Source organism: Struthio camelus, chromosome 2, assembly GCF_040807025.1.
Source record: "Struthio camelus isolate bStrCam1 chromosome 2, bStrCam1.hap1, whole genome shotgun sequence".
NCBI classification, from domain to species: domain Eukaryota; kingdom Metazoa; phylum Chordata; class Aves; order Struthioniformes; family Struthionidae; genus Struthio; species Struthio camelus.
The window spans coordinates 41,987,476-41,999,744 of record NC_090943.1 but is presented as its reverse complement, the minus strand read 5'-3'; the positions used below and the strand labels follow the sequence as shown (position 1 = coordinate 41,999,744).

General features: G+C 37.5%; 1 protein-coding gene across 20 annotated transcripts in view; it reads left to right on the top strand.

Annotated features, from left to right (window-relative positions):
- Nucleotides 1-12,269, top strand: part of SATB1 (SATB homeobox 1) — a 93,873-nt gene that overhangs the window by 35,394 nt on the left and 46,210 nt on the right. For all 20 annotated transcript variants that reach the window (XM_068935376.1, XM_068935365.1, XM_068935357.1 and 17 more), the window contains one exon: nucleotides 11,139-11,250. In XM_068935376.1, the coding sequence (XP_068791477.1) occupies nucleotides 11,139-11,250 (112 nt within the window). The remainder of the gene's footprint in view (nucleotides 1-11,138; nucleotides 11,251-12,269) is intronic.

The window sequence follows — 12,269 nt, the reverse complement described above, 5'->3', positions numbered from 1 at the left end:
CATGAAGGGCGCTACAGAAATCCAAGACTGTATTGTACTGTGTTGTAATGTATTGTGTTATTACATGGTGCCAGAGTTGGACCACGGACAATTCGTATAGAAAGCGTTTGAATACTTGGCTAAAGATAAGGGAGGGGGGAGATTGTCTCTTTTTGCTTGTTTTCCCCCTTTTCACTGTCAGTTATTTTATTAAACTAAATTAACATGGCAGTTATTCCCTAAGAAATGCCAGCATAATTTACTGCTGCAAAGGGGCTCAAAATGTAAACCAGATGATAAACTAAAAATAAAAAAGTCCACATTAAGATTTAATTGCACTTCCCTTTCTATATTACGTTCTTATGTAAAATACATTACAAAACAGTACTTTCTTTATCACTTCCTTCACTTTTAACTGAATTTCATTAACAATAAAGAAATATATTGTCTCTATTTCAGTAATGTCACTTGACAGTTAATCCCTTAACTTGATGTACATGTCTTTAAGTTTTTTTTTTTGTTTTTTTTTTTTAAATAAGGAACATGATAGCACTGACTGGAGCCAAGTATTGCACAAGCATGTGATTTGCAAGTTTCCCAGCTCGCAGCTTTGCCAGCGCAGGTCAATTCACACCTGCCACACTCGTGCCATTCTGGTCCTCATGTTGCTTTTCCGCGGTGGTTGTCAGAGGTAGAGAGAGTTGTGCGTGCGGCTTCTTTCTTTCTCTCCCCCCGCCCCCCAAATGTGTGGTAAACCTTGCATATTGGAAGTGTCTGCTCAGGAATTAAATGGAGTTTAATTTCTGTCCATTAGGAAACTGCTATCCACATAGCCAATTAAGCCTTCTATTTAAAGGGCAAGTAGATACGTATGTCTCCATCTTAATCACTGCTGTGACTGGTTTGCAGAGACCTTCTCTAACTGGTTCAGTTATTACAAGGAGTGGTGGTAGGCACAGAGATCAGTGTGGTTATAAAACCTACCCAAAAGCTGAGTAAATTCTGGAGGTGCTGCAGCGTTATTGTTAGCGGATTTAAGGCTGACATATGCTTGTGTTACGGCCCATGGTGGTGTAGATAAATCTCCTAGAGAAAATTACTTGAGTTCATAATAATCTTTACCTGACAGGAATGAAAGCACAGCAGGATCCAATTCTTGGGTAGTAATACTAAGAGGTACCTCTCACCTTGACAGACCAGGCTCATCTCAGTTCTTGGCTCTCATAATAACTCAAGAAAAAAAAGAGATATATTCATCCAAGACTCTGAGCAAAACTCTCAAAGATTTTTTTTTTTTAATTAGTAATTAGGTTCTTCCTTTTCCTTTCTAGGAGGCATGATAGAAAATCCTAAGGTGAGGGTGAGCTTTGTCTCTCTTACCTTGGACACTTCTTTAAGAACAACAAAAATAGTATCAGATTCCTCTGGTGCCTTGCAGCATTTATCGGAGGACAGGTTTTTCAGGACAGCAGCAGCCTCAGACCTGCCTCACTCCAAGCCATGGAATAAACTAGGCAAAAAGAAAAAGTTCTGTTCCCCAAGGGTGGGAACACATGAAAGACTCTCCTTATAGACACATCTTATTTATTTATTTTTTTAAAGTACTTAAGATTTCTTACACTGAGAGTCTCAGTTCTTTCGTAAATTTTTAAAGAACAATTTCCCATGGGTCAGGGGAGGGGGAAAATGCGCTAAAGCATAACCTGGGCCTGGCCTGGCCATCTTCTGAACTTTTCCAAGATTTTTCTTTTTTTTTTTCTTTTTTTTTTTTCTTTAAGCAAACTATGCTACAGAAGGATGGACTTTGTGATGATAAGATTGAGGCACTTGCAAAGGACCTCAGTATCAATTTCCTTCCTGGAGATGAGGAGGCTTCAGGTCTCTTAACTTTACCTAGCATGTATGTGTATTTGGATTAGTATATCCAGACTTTCTGGAATTGTGAGGGTTTTTTTAATATATATAACAATTAAATCATACCAAAATATACTACCCAGTTAGTATCTTTGTGGTTTCCCATTACTGGGATGCCCCCAAGTTCTCAAAAGTTCTGTTCCCTATTCTGCACTTCATCCAATTTCACATCTTTTTATAAATTCTTGAGAGCGTCTAGACTTTTCACAAAATCTCTTGCTAGTGAAAGGCAGCAACACAGAGGAGAAACAAGTATCTTATCTAACCTAGAGTTGCTTAAAATGTCACCTGCATGTCATTTTACTTAGCAGTAGTTAAGAATCTGTAGAAAATTGTATGCTATAACTCTTTCCCCTGTATTCTAGCAAACTTTTACAGTTTTCTCTGGAAAGAAAGAAGTTTGTTCATTGCTTTTAGCAAGATAAATATCGTCACAGGATCAGGCTCTATATGAGTGAGAGTAATAACAAGTCTGAGTACAGGTGGCTCATAAAGAGGCACACTGCCTGAAACAATAAATCTGACGCTTAACCCTTTAAACAGAGCATAGGCAGAGGATGTTACATTTGGCACTAGAGGGGAATTTAAGCAAGCAATGAGAAGCATAAGAGATGCCTAGGGGCTGAAATCAATAAAGTTCCAACTAAAAGCTAGTTATACATTTAAAAAAAAAATACTTATCTAGTCAAACAGATTACCATGGGATGTGGTGAAAGATCCAGCACAAGAAGTCTTCAGATCAATACAGGATGTTTTCTTTAGCTCAGCCACAGGTAACCTGGTCAGATTCAGAAATTGCTAGATGAAAATCTATAGTCTGATTTATGTGGAGTCCGAATAGATGTTCATAATGGTCCCTTCTGGCTTTAAAAATCCGCAAGAACTTGCATAGGAAAAGGGAAAGAGATCAAAGAAAGGGCTTATCCTAAACACCAAAAGAAATTCAGCAAGACAACGGTTAGTGCTACTGAGTCTGATGACTTCTTGTCTGGACATTGCGCCTTAGGGCTCAACTTCATGCCAGACATCTGATGCTTTGCCTAGCAGAACAGTGGAATCCGAGAAGAGACTCACTGAAAAACATGTCCTATTTCCCAGCAAGGAAATCTTTCTTAACTTGGTGGAAAATACTGAGCAATTTTGAAGAGCCTTTTACAAAAGCCATAGAGAGAAATAAGCATTGCACTTCATTGAGGATAGATCAGTTATCAGCATCTCTCACTGGAAAATGTATGCACTTCATTTTTGCATTTTTTTATGTACTCAAAGCTGCATATAATGCATTAATAGGTCTAAAATTTCACCTATCAAACAAAATATTTGTGTTAGTTAACCGTCCACTTGTGTTATAGTTCAAAAGGTTGAGATACATAGGAAGCAAGTCAGAAGGATTTTGACCTGGGGTGGAAATAAAAGCAGTCCCCTTGACAGGAAGATTGAAGGTATAAAATCATGGGTTAAGACCATGGGAATAGACCCTTCCTCCAGATTTTCCCCAGATCAGTCTGTGAGATCTCCAAAATCTGACCCTACCTACCCCAACTTTATTCCTGTACAAGAAACGCTGGTTTGCCCTGTATGTGCATCCTTTGTGTGCAGCCTGCATTGTCCTCTCAGGCTCCAGCTTCCCCTGTGCTCATCCCCAACCTGCTGAGGAGAAGAGGTGAGCATTGACAAATGCCAGCTGCATGTGTAGCACTGCACCGCTTGCTAATGTAGGCTGGAATAGCAGCAGGCTGGTGAGGGAGACAACTGAGGCTCTGGTGCCTCTGACGTGGGGCTGGGGGGGGGGGGTTGGAGCACATCGGGGCAGCTCTGCTCTAGTCCGCAGCTCTGCTCTAGTCCCATGGACTGAGACAGCTCGTGGTTGGAGCTCAGCTTCTGGTTTTTTGCCTTCATCTCAAAGGGATTCTCCCTGGGTGCTCTCAGGTGGCTTTGTGATGGGAACCTGAGCGGGAATGACCGGGAGAGTCCCTTCAAAACGCATGCTCCTAATTCAAGCCAAAATAACAATATAAAAGGATCCCTTAGTCTAGTTACTTCATAGCAGCTTTTTCAAGCAGATTGCTGACTGAAATGGGTAGAGTGCACAGAGCTTTCCATACCTGTGAACTCCTCTCTCTGGTGTCAGAGCACTTTCAGTGAAAGCACTACAGAATCAAAATTTTCAGGTCGCGTGAAAATAAAGGGCCATTTTCCCCCAGTAAAGTAAACTAAGAAATAACTTACTATATTTTGCATTTTATATTTGGTCTTAGGAAGGATTTAGCCAGGTATATTTTACTATTAAATGCCCACCATTTATAAGTAGTATGTAATAAAAATTAGAATGCTTAAAAAGAATCATGTTGGACAACTGATGATGAAGACAAAAAATGTCTCATGTCTCCCTATGATTTATGGGATAGGGTTGTGATTTTTTTTCTTTCTTTTTTTAAGTTTAGGGCAACATGCCATAAAGCTTGTAAAGCAGTTCTGTTCTTCAAATCTGAATTAACATTTCCCACCTACCTAACTCTCTCTCTGAAGCTTTTAACCTTTGTAGATATAAGACTAGTATCTTGGAAAGCAGCTTTTTATTTGAGCTTTATTTATATCCATCAGTGGGAGATGCTGGGGAAACATTGGGAGAATGCTGCTCTGTCATGCAGTAACTGGAAATTTATATTACAGAATGGTAAAAGTGATGCAAGGATCTGTTCCTTCAGATGCTGAATCCTCATTTCTGCTTCTCAAAATCTTCTGGTGTGTGGGTATATTTATATACATATAATTTATTGGGGTTCTTTTTGTTTTCTGTCCTCCCTCTTTAAATTCAGTGAAGGTTTATGTTTACATTAATATGAACGTTCATAACCCTAAAAAACAACGTAAGAAGGCAGAAATGCAGGAGGCGATAATTTAGGCTAACAAGGATAGGAAGAAGGAGGAAAGAAGTGTTTATGTCTTGTCTTGAAAAACGCTAGTGTTGTCATTTTAAATCTGCTTTTAGGCACTTTTAACTTATATGACCACCATTTGCCATGCAGATCCTTAATTCTCCTGACCCTGGCAACAGTATAGAGGTCAGATAGCCATCCCAGTGCAATGCCAAAGGCACAAACAAAAGGTTTTTTCTTCTCTGTCCATCTGTGGGTTTTTTCCTTATTCTACATGTTTATAGGGCATATGACAAAAAATTCCATTGCATTACTTGCTATATTCAAGGTAATGGACCAATGAATTTAATGTAATTCTTCATATGCAATTAGGCTGTCCCTTTGTGATTCCTTGTCCAAAAAACAAGTAATGGCTGGATATTTGGAGCTATAGGTCTGGTTTTATTCAAAGTGGCGGATGATAATTCTCTGCCATATCAGTACCCTGAGAACAACATTTTGCCCTGGTTGTGTTTTTGTAGCATGCGGGCTGGCACGGGCTCAGACGGGCTAAAATCTTTGATTTGGGGGTAATAGTATGTTATCTGTTTGGAGCTTGAATGTTCCATTCTCGTTTGAAAAATATTAATGTAGAGTCTCCTAAGAAAGAAACGCCCCTGAGATTCCAGCTTGCATTAAAACTGATGTTTGTGATTTCTACGCTTAAATCCACACGCTACGAAACAAAGCTACTGATAATGGCTAGTATCAGGGAAACAAAGTTCCTCTGTCCTTCTGCTTTATGAAGAGAGCTCTCCTCCCCGCCCCCCCCCCCCCCCAATCTTTAAGTTCTATTCTGTTCTGCAAATTTATCATTATTCCAGCTAGATCTAGGGATAGGGGTTTTTTATTTTTTTTGAGGCATGTTATGGTTGCAGCATTGGAACGTGCTATCCTGCTGGTGTCTAGGGAAGTAAAGTGGAGGATTTATGGAAGTGAAAGTAGAATAGAGCCTTAAAAGTTTGGCTTTAAAAAATGGAGCCAGTAGTTTGACAGATTGTTCAGTAAATGTTCATTTTATTGAGAATTATAAAAAAGGTGCTTAACGCCTCTGTGCCATTAATATAATACATTAAAAGGTTACTGTCAAGATTAGTGTTTCAGCTCTGAAAATTGACTGTAGGGTTTATGGGCAGCACTGTTCATATTCTGCTTGGAAGATAAGGTGTCTTCTACTCCACTTGACAAAGTCATTGCACTGTTATAAGGCTTTATATTGAAAAACTTGCTAAATAGTAAAACATAAATAAAATCTCATTTGAAAAGAGGAAGAATTATTCCTGTCTGTCTTATAGCCAGATTTAACAGATGCAGATTTGTATGTAAAGCAGTTGTGAAAATAGCCAGTGTCAAACTAGTGCAAAATTAAACTTGTGGGGTGTTCTGTTTTCAGTGTCTGTTATTGTTGAAGTACTCCATTTCAAAAGCATGCGTTCCTTCCTACAGAAAAAGGAATCAGATTCCTTAGTTGAAATTAATTAGCATTCAGAAACCAGATAGCATGTTTTTGGGTATTCATGAGATCTCTGTTTGAAAAAATGTTTTTAACTTGTAGAAATGTGTTGCAACACACAGATGGGAAGAAAAAGAAAAAAAAAATCTCTTTAGCAAGCACTGTGTGTAAAAGGAATATTACATTTTGCACGCTCCTGATTACCCTGTGTAAACAGTTTTTGACATCTGTCTTTATAGTTTTCGAGGAGAGGAAGACTTTGTTAAAAGAACCATTTTTATACAGCAGTCACCATTTCAGTCTTGCTTTACCTGTATTATGAAAGCAGATGGTCTGCATGTCTTTTGAATATTTATAACTATCAAAAACAATCTCTTGCTATTCACCCTTAGGCTTATGAGATGTCAGGACTGTTCTGGTTGAAAAAAAATCATCTTGGGTGTTTACAGAAAGAGGATTACATTAAGCTGAAATGACTATACATTTTCCAGTTTAATATTTGTCCATCAGCTGTTTAATCGTATTTAGATAATTGTGTAAATAAGTTGTTGCAGCCCTTGCCCCTTCCACTGAGCAGGCTTGAAGCTTTAAACACTGATGAATGAGTAGCAAAAAAGCTTGGATTTTTTTTTCCCTGGTTAAACAACCTAAAAGGCCTAAGTAAGTTTTGGTTACAATGCTTCTTTTGAGGGGGATGTTTCATTTGCAAAGGAATCCCCAATATCCAATTCAGCTGAGTTGTTTTAGGAAGCTGTTGTGTCTGTTACTCACTGCTAAGCCTGTTAGTACGTATTTGTTCTGTGTAAATACTGCAGCCCAACTGCCCCTTCATGAGGCATGAAAACAACCTCGTTCTACCCATATAGAAATAATTTTAAGGTTATTTAGGGGAAGTTTTGGGACTGTGGGGGTTAAAAGCTTTTTTGACTGGAAGCTGAGCAATCACTGATAACAGATTTTGCTGTGGTTGGTTGATTTGGCAGAAAAGCATGAACAGTTTTGGTTTAGATGATTGAATTAACCTGATTAACATTGTTTTTGTTGTTTTGCAAAAAGGACAACAGTATACTTTTAGCGATGATTGAACAATACTTCACCTGGTTGGTGAGCATTGTTAAGGGAAATGATTCAAAAACACCTCCTTTGTAGCACCCCAAACGGTGGCTGAAATGACCAGCCAGCATAAACCCTCAATTTCTCCTCTTGTCTTGCAGGATGCACTTTACCTTAGGTTTAGTGTCTGATACCGCTACTTTATCAATTTTTATTCAGCGGGCATTCGAAACAATTTAGCATATTTCCCCAGAGAGCTCCCCAACTTCTTTGAGAAATTACAGTGTCTGGTTTTCAAATCTCTTGATATTTAATCTTCCCAAGAGAATGGGATTTGGTTCAAGCTACACTGAGTGAACCTCAGCTGAACTTCAGAACAAATCTAGCCCTACCTCCACACAGTTGTTGGATGCCTAATTATAATTAACTTATTTGGCTAAAAAAAGAGCACTTGGGCTGCAGCAGATGGTATCATTCCAGAATAGTGGGATTTCTGTGAAGGTGGCACCATTTCAGACTAGATCTTCTGATTCTCAGAAAAGGGCTGCAAGTATACTGTTTGGGGGAAGGGTGGAGGGAGATGAGAGAGGGAAATTGGTGGTCTGGAAGTCCTGCAACTTAAGTTTCAAGGAGAAACTTGCAGGAGAGATGTCAAGTCTGTGGATCTGTGACCCGTTTTTGCATTTTGTCAATTTTCTTTGCAACATATGAAAAAGAAATCAGAGTATGAGTGATAAATGTGATGCATTTGAATATGTCTGATATTTCTATGGTATATTCATATTCCTTGTACATAGACATACCTTATCTGTGAGTCACAGAAGCAGATAAATTCCATGTACTGTTGTACTTGAATATGATGTGTTTCAAATAGGATCATTCTCATTTTGATTATTGATAAATCTAAACTGAGGTGTGGGGAGCTCCTTATGCACAGTGATCTGGGAAAGAGGAAAAGCTTCAATGATCCTCCAGTCTAGGTTGTGGATGTCTGAAGGCAACTAACTCAGAAGAAGACTTCAGTCTTCAGGTTTAGGCCCTAAGTGTAGTGGGCATCCATGTATGTAAACTGCTACTAAAACATAGAGGAATCGGTATTTCCTAGTAGCTTTTTTTTTTTTTTTGAACCCCAAAGAAAAGGTCTGCAGATAGGAGATAAAAATCCACTGGCAAAGTGATTCATTGGATCAAAATTTGCTGGTAATATACTTGAAAAATAATATTATTTCCAGGTATGTAAAGGGACCACCTTTCTGGTAGCTGTTGATTACTGCCTTCCAAATAGTTTGTTCTGCCTATCTCTACAGAAAAGTGCATCTCTCTGCACTGATGTGACTGCAGGTTTGATGACAACATAATAAATCAAGGATAGAAACAATGAAATCCAATATTGTCAAGTTATTTTCCGAGTTAATAAGGTAGTAATATTTTATCTGGTTTGTAAAATTTTGCCTTCAGTGAATTAGTAAATAAATCATTGATTCCTCCTGATGAGGATTCTTAACGTAGGTAATATCACTTGAATGTTTCTGTGAAGTGTTCTTGAAGAAAAAGCAGGATAATTTTAATTTTGAAATAGGTAGGTAATATCTGTGGGTTTTTTTTCTTGATACTTCGAAAATCTAGAATAAAATCCCAATAGTAGCCATCAGAGTCTCAAATTCACATCGTATCAAAGAAGCTAAAGTTCCAAGCAGTGTTTATACAGTCTGCTCCCCTGTTTGGTTGTAAAATAAAGTAACTGCATTAAATTTGTTCTCAATGAAGCAGGGCATGTCACAAACTGCCATATCATTGGCATGTCGTCTTTGTAAAATGACATGGATGAGAAGATTAGGAAATCTTAGGCAAACGTCTTCATCAGTAATAGCAAATTCACTAAAATTACTACTAATGTACGTGTTTTCATGCTGTTAAAATTATTATTGCAGGAGAAGACGATAGAAACAGGCAAAATCAAAATGAAAAAGATAAAACCTGAAATCTAAATTATAAACACAACAAATGCATAAACTAATATGGACAAAGTGACCCATTACATGTGCAGCTCCCCGGTTTGCACATGCAAATACATAGGTTGCATGTGCAGTTGTCCATGTATTTGTATAATTTGTCAATTCAGATTAATAGGAGTAATTTTTAATGATGCTTTATGTATCTTGTGCCTAGGTTTAAAATGATTAAATCTCTAAAAGAGCTTAAACAATAATTTTGTAAGTATTGGACGTTAATGATACTGCTACTACACTGGAAATTGAAGCTGAGTTCAGCTGAGCTTGATTCAGGCCATTCAGGCTAAAGTTACAGTAATCTACCAAGATTTCATTCTACTTTTATACTACTGACAAAAGGCTTCTAGCTAATTTCAGAAATGCTAGATTAATATCAAGGAATGGTAAGAATTTTGGTGATTCAGAAAAACGTAATAATAGCTTCCTGATGAGTAGAGGGTGTCCATGCGTGGCATAAATAATACAGCCTCACTGTAACGGTACTGAGGTTCCACAAATAGCATGTTACTGAGTAACACGTTAGAAAACAAATGGTTATAATGAGCTTCACTAAGATCGATAATCAAGGCACTTTCACTCAGAAGCTGAAAGAGCCTTATAATAGGCAGTCTTATAGTAATATTTATTGCATTTTTACTCTAAACTGTTTCTTCTAGTGGTTATCACAGTTTGTATAACAAAGGGTTCATGCTGTACATTGATTTTACGACAGCACAAATATAGCTAAATGTTACATGCTGAATAGCAAAGAAACATAATAATCAGGGCTTTGTCTTCTTGACTGTCATTGTTTTCTCAATATGCTGGACAAGTCCTGTAGTTAAGCTAAAAGTAACTACTTTCCACGTAAAAATTTAAAGGGTGGCAAAGTTCAGTCTACTGAAATTGCATTTACTAATTTTGTTGCTCATACATCATATACTGAGTATAATTTTCAGGTTGGAGCAGTGCTTCATTTTGCAAGGCTTAGTCTTAATTGATTTTGTAAGAGAATGTACTAGAGTTGAAAGTTTTATGCGTTGTAAATTCCGCTGTATTAAAATTGGCTAAATCTGAGCAGAAGGTAAATTTCTCACTGTAGCTTTCTGATACCTCAAGAACACTTTGAGACAAAATCATCTCTATCATTCTGTAGCATATTTTATGGCTACTATTCAGTTATAGAATTAGACATGTCAATGAGAGTTGTTCATAAGCCTGTTTCTGTGAATCATTTAAATATCCTACTTAGGAAAAGCAAGTCTGGGATTGTTTTGGTCTGATACATATGTATTTTATCCTACTATAAACCACCTTGCTGTATCCTACTATTAGCTCATTCAGATTAACTTTGGACTTACGATTTTCTGGGTTCAACCCTGTAGGAAAGCAGCACGAAGGGAACGAGCATGGATATCTTGCGTGGTTGTTTGCGTTTCTAGAGTCAGTGTAGTGTCTGTAGGCCTGTAAACTTGTGTGGGTATGGGAGGGCTCAAATGAATTTAAAAGCAGAAATAGTATTAAAAATGCATTTTCAAGATGAACATCTTCTTCAGTTTAGAGCCCATCCCATTGCCCAATGTTTCTTTGTCAATAACTTTGTTCTTCGCTTAGTACATCTACTTTTTTGCTCCAGTTTATAGTATACCTTGGTTTGTTTTAATGCCCAATTAATGAGTTTTTTAAAAGGCTTTGGACAGTAGGATTAAAAATGCAACATGGTTCTCAAACCCTAAAAATATAATGGTTTCAACAATTGAAATAATTTGTGCTTTGACTTGTACTGCTATGTATTTCAGATGACTTTTTTCTTTTCCCCTTTTCACACAGAGTATGATTTCTTCCATTGTGAACAGCACTTACTATGCAAATGTCTCAGCAGCAAAATGTCAGGAATTTGGAAGGTGGTATAAACATTTCAAGAAGGCAAAAGATATGATGGGTAAGCAAAAAAAAAAAAAAAAAGTTGCCACGATGGTAGTTACATACCATTATGTGTCACATTGAGGTCTGTCACAGTCACATAAGAAGCCAGGTCCCTTCATGATAAGTTTAGGATGCTTTTGATGAGTAGATGTAGAAAGTACGTATATAGTGAAAGAATTCATTTAAATAAATATTTGCTATTGAAGCAGCCAAACTGACTTGGATTGCCAGAGATGTAAAGCTGTCATTCTGTAAATGTAGAGATCTTCTACAGCCTAGAATAATTGTTTAAAAAACCTGTTCCTAGAAGTATGACGGACTGATTTTCTTTTTAATGCACGTATTTTTTCTTGTGGTAACTAACATATATTTAAAGAAACAATCTTCTATAACTGTCACTGCCTTGCAACAAGAGTGCTACGTTTTTATAAACTCTCATCTTTCTCTAACTTCAGGGCCCTGGTTTCAATTCATTTTAAATAATAGTTGGGACAATTGTTTGCCTGTTCTAGTTAGCGTGTGTAAATTACTGGAGGAAAAAAAACTAACAATGGGGTGTACTAATTCTTTTATACCCTTTCTCTTTCTGTATTGTCCCTTTTAAAACTGTTTCTTAAACCTGTTAACATCATTTTGAACACTTTATGTCAGAAAATCTCTTCATAATTTTCAATGGAATGAAGAAATGGGACACCATTTGGACTGAATTTTGAGCTTGTTTTAGCTTTCAGTATTTGAAGCAAAATCATTCATCTACCAAAACGGGTTACTTGCCTTTTACGGCTTAAGGCTGTAATGAAGACAATGCATCACTTTTGTGATAATTGCTTGAATTACTATTCCAAGTGAATGGCCCACTTGGGTTGATCTCTACTTTCCGCTAGTGAAAACAGGCAGCTCCTTTCCTTAGTCTGCCTTGTACCTTCTGTGTAATGCTGACCGCTCTAAAAGTTTATAGTCTTCCAAGATCATCGAAGTCAGTGGTAAGACTTAACTTGGTTCCAGGTGGTCCATGTGCCAGTCAGCGTGGCCATG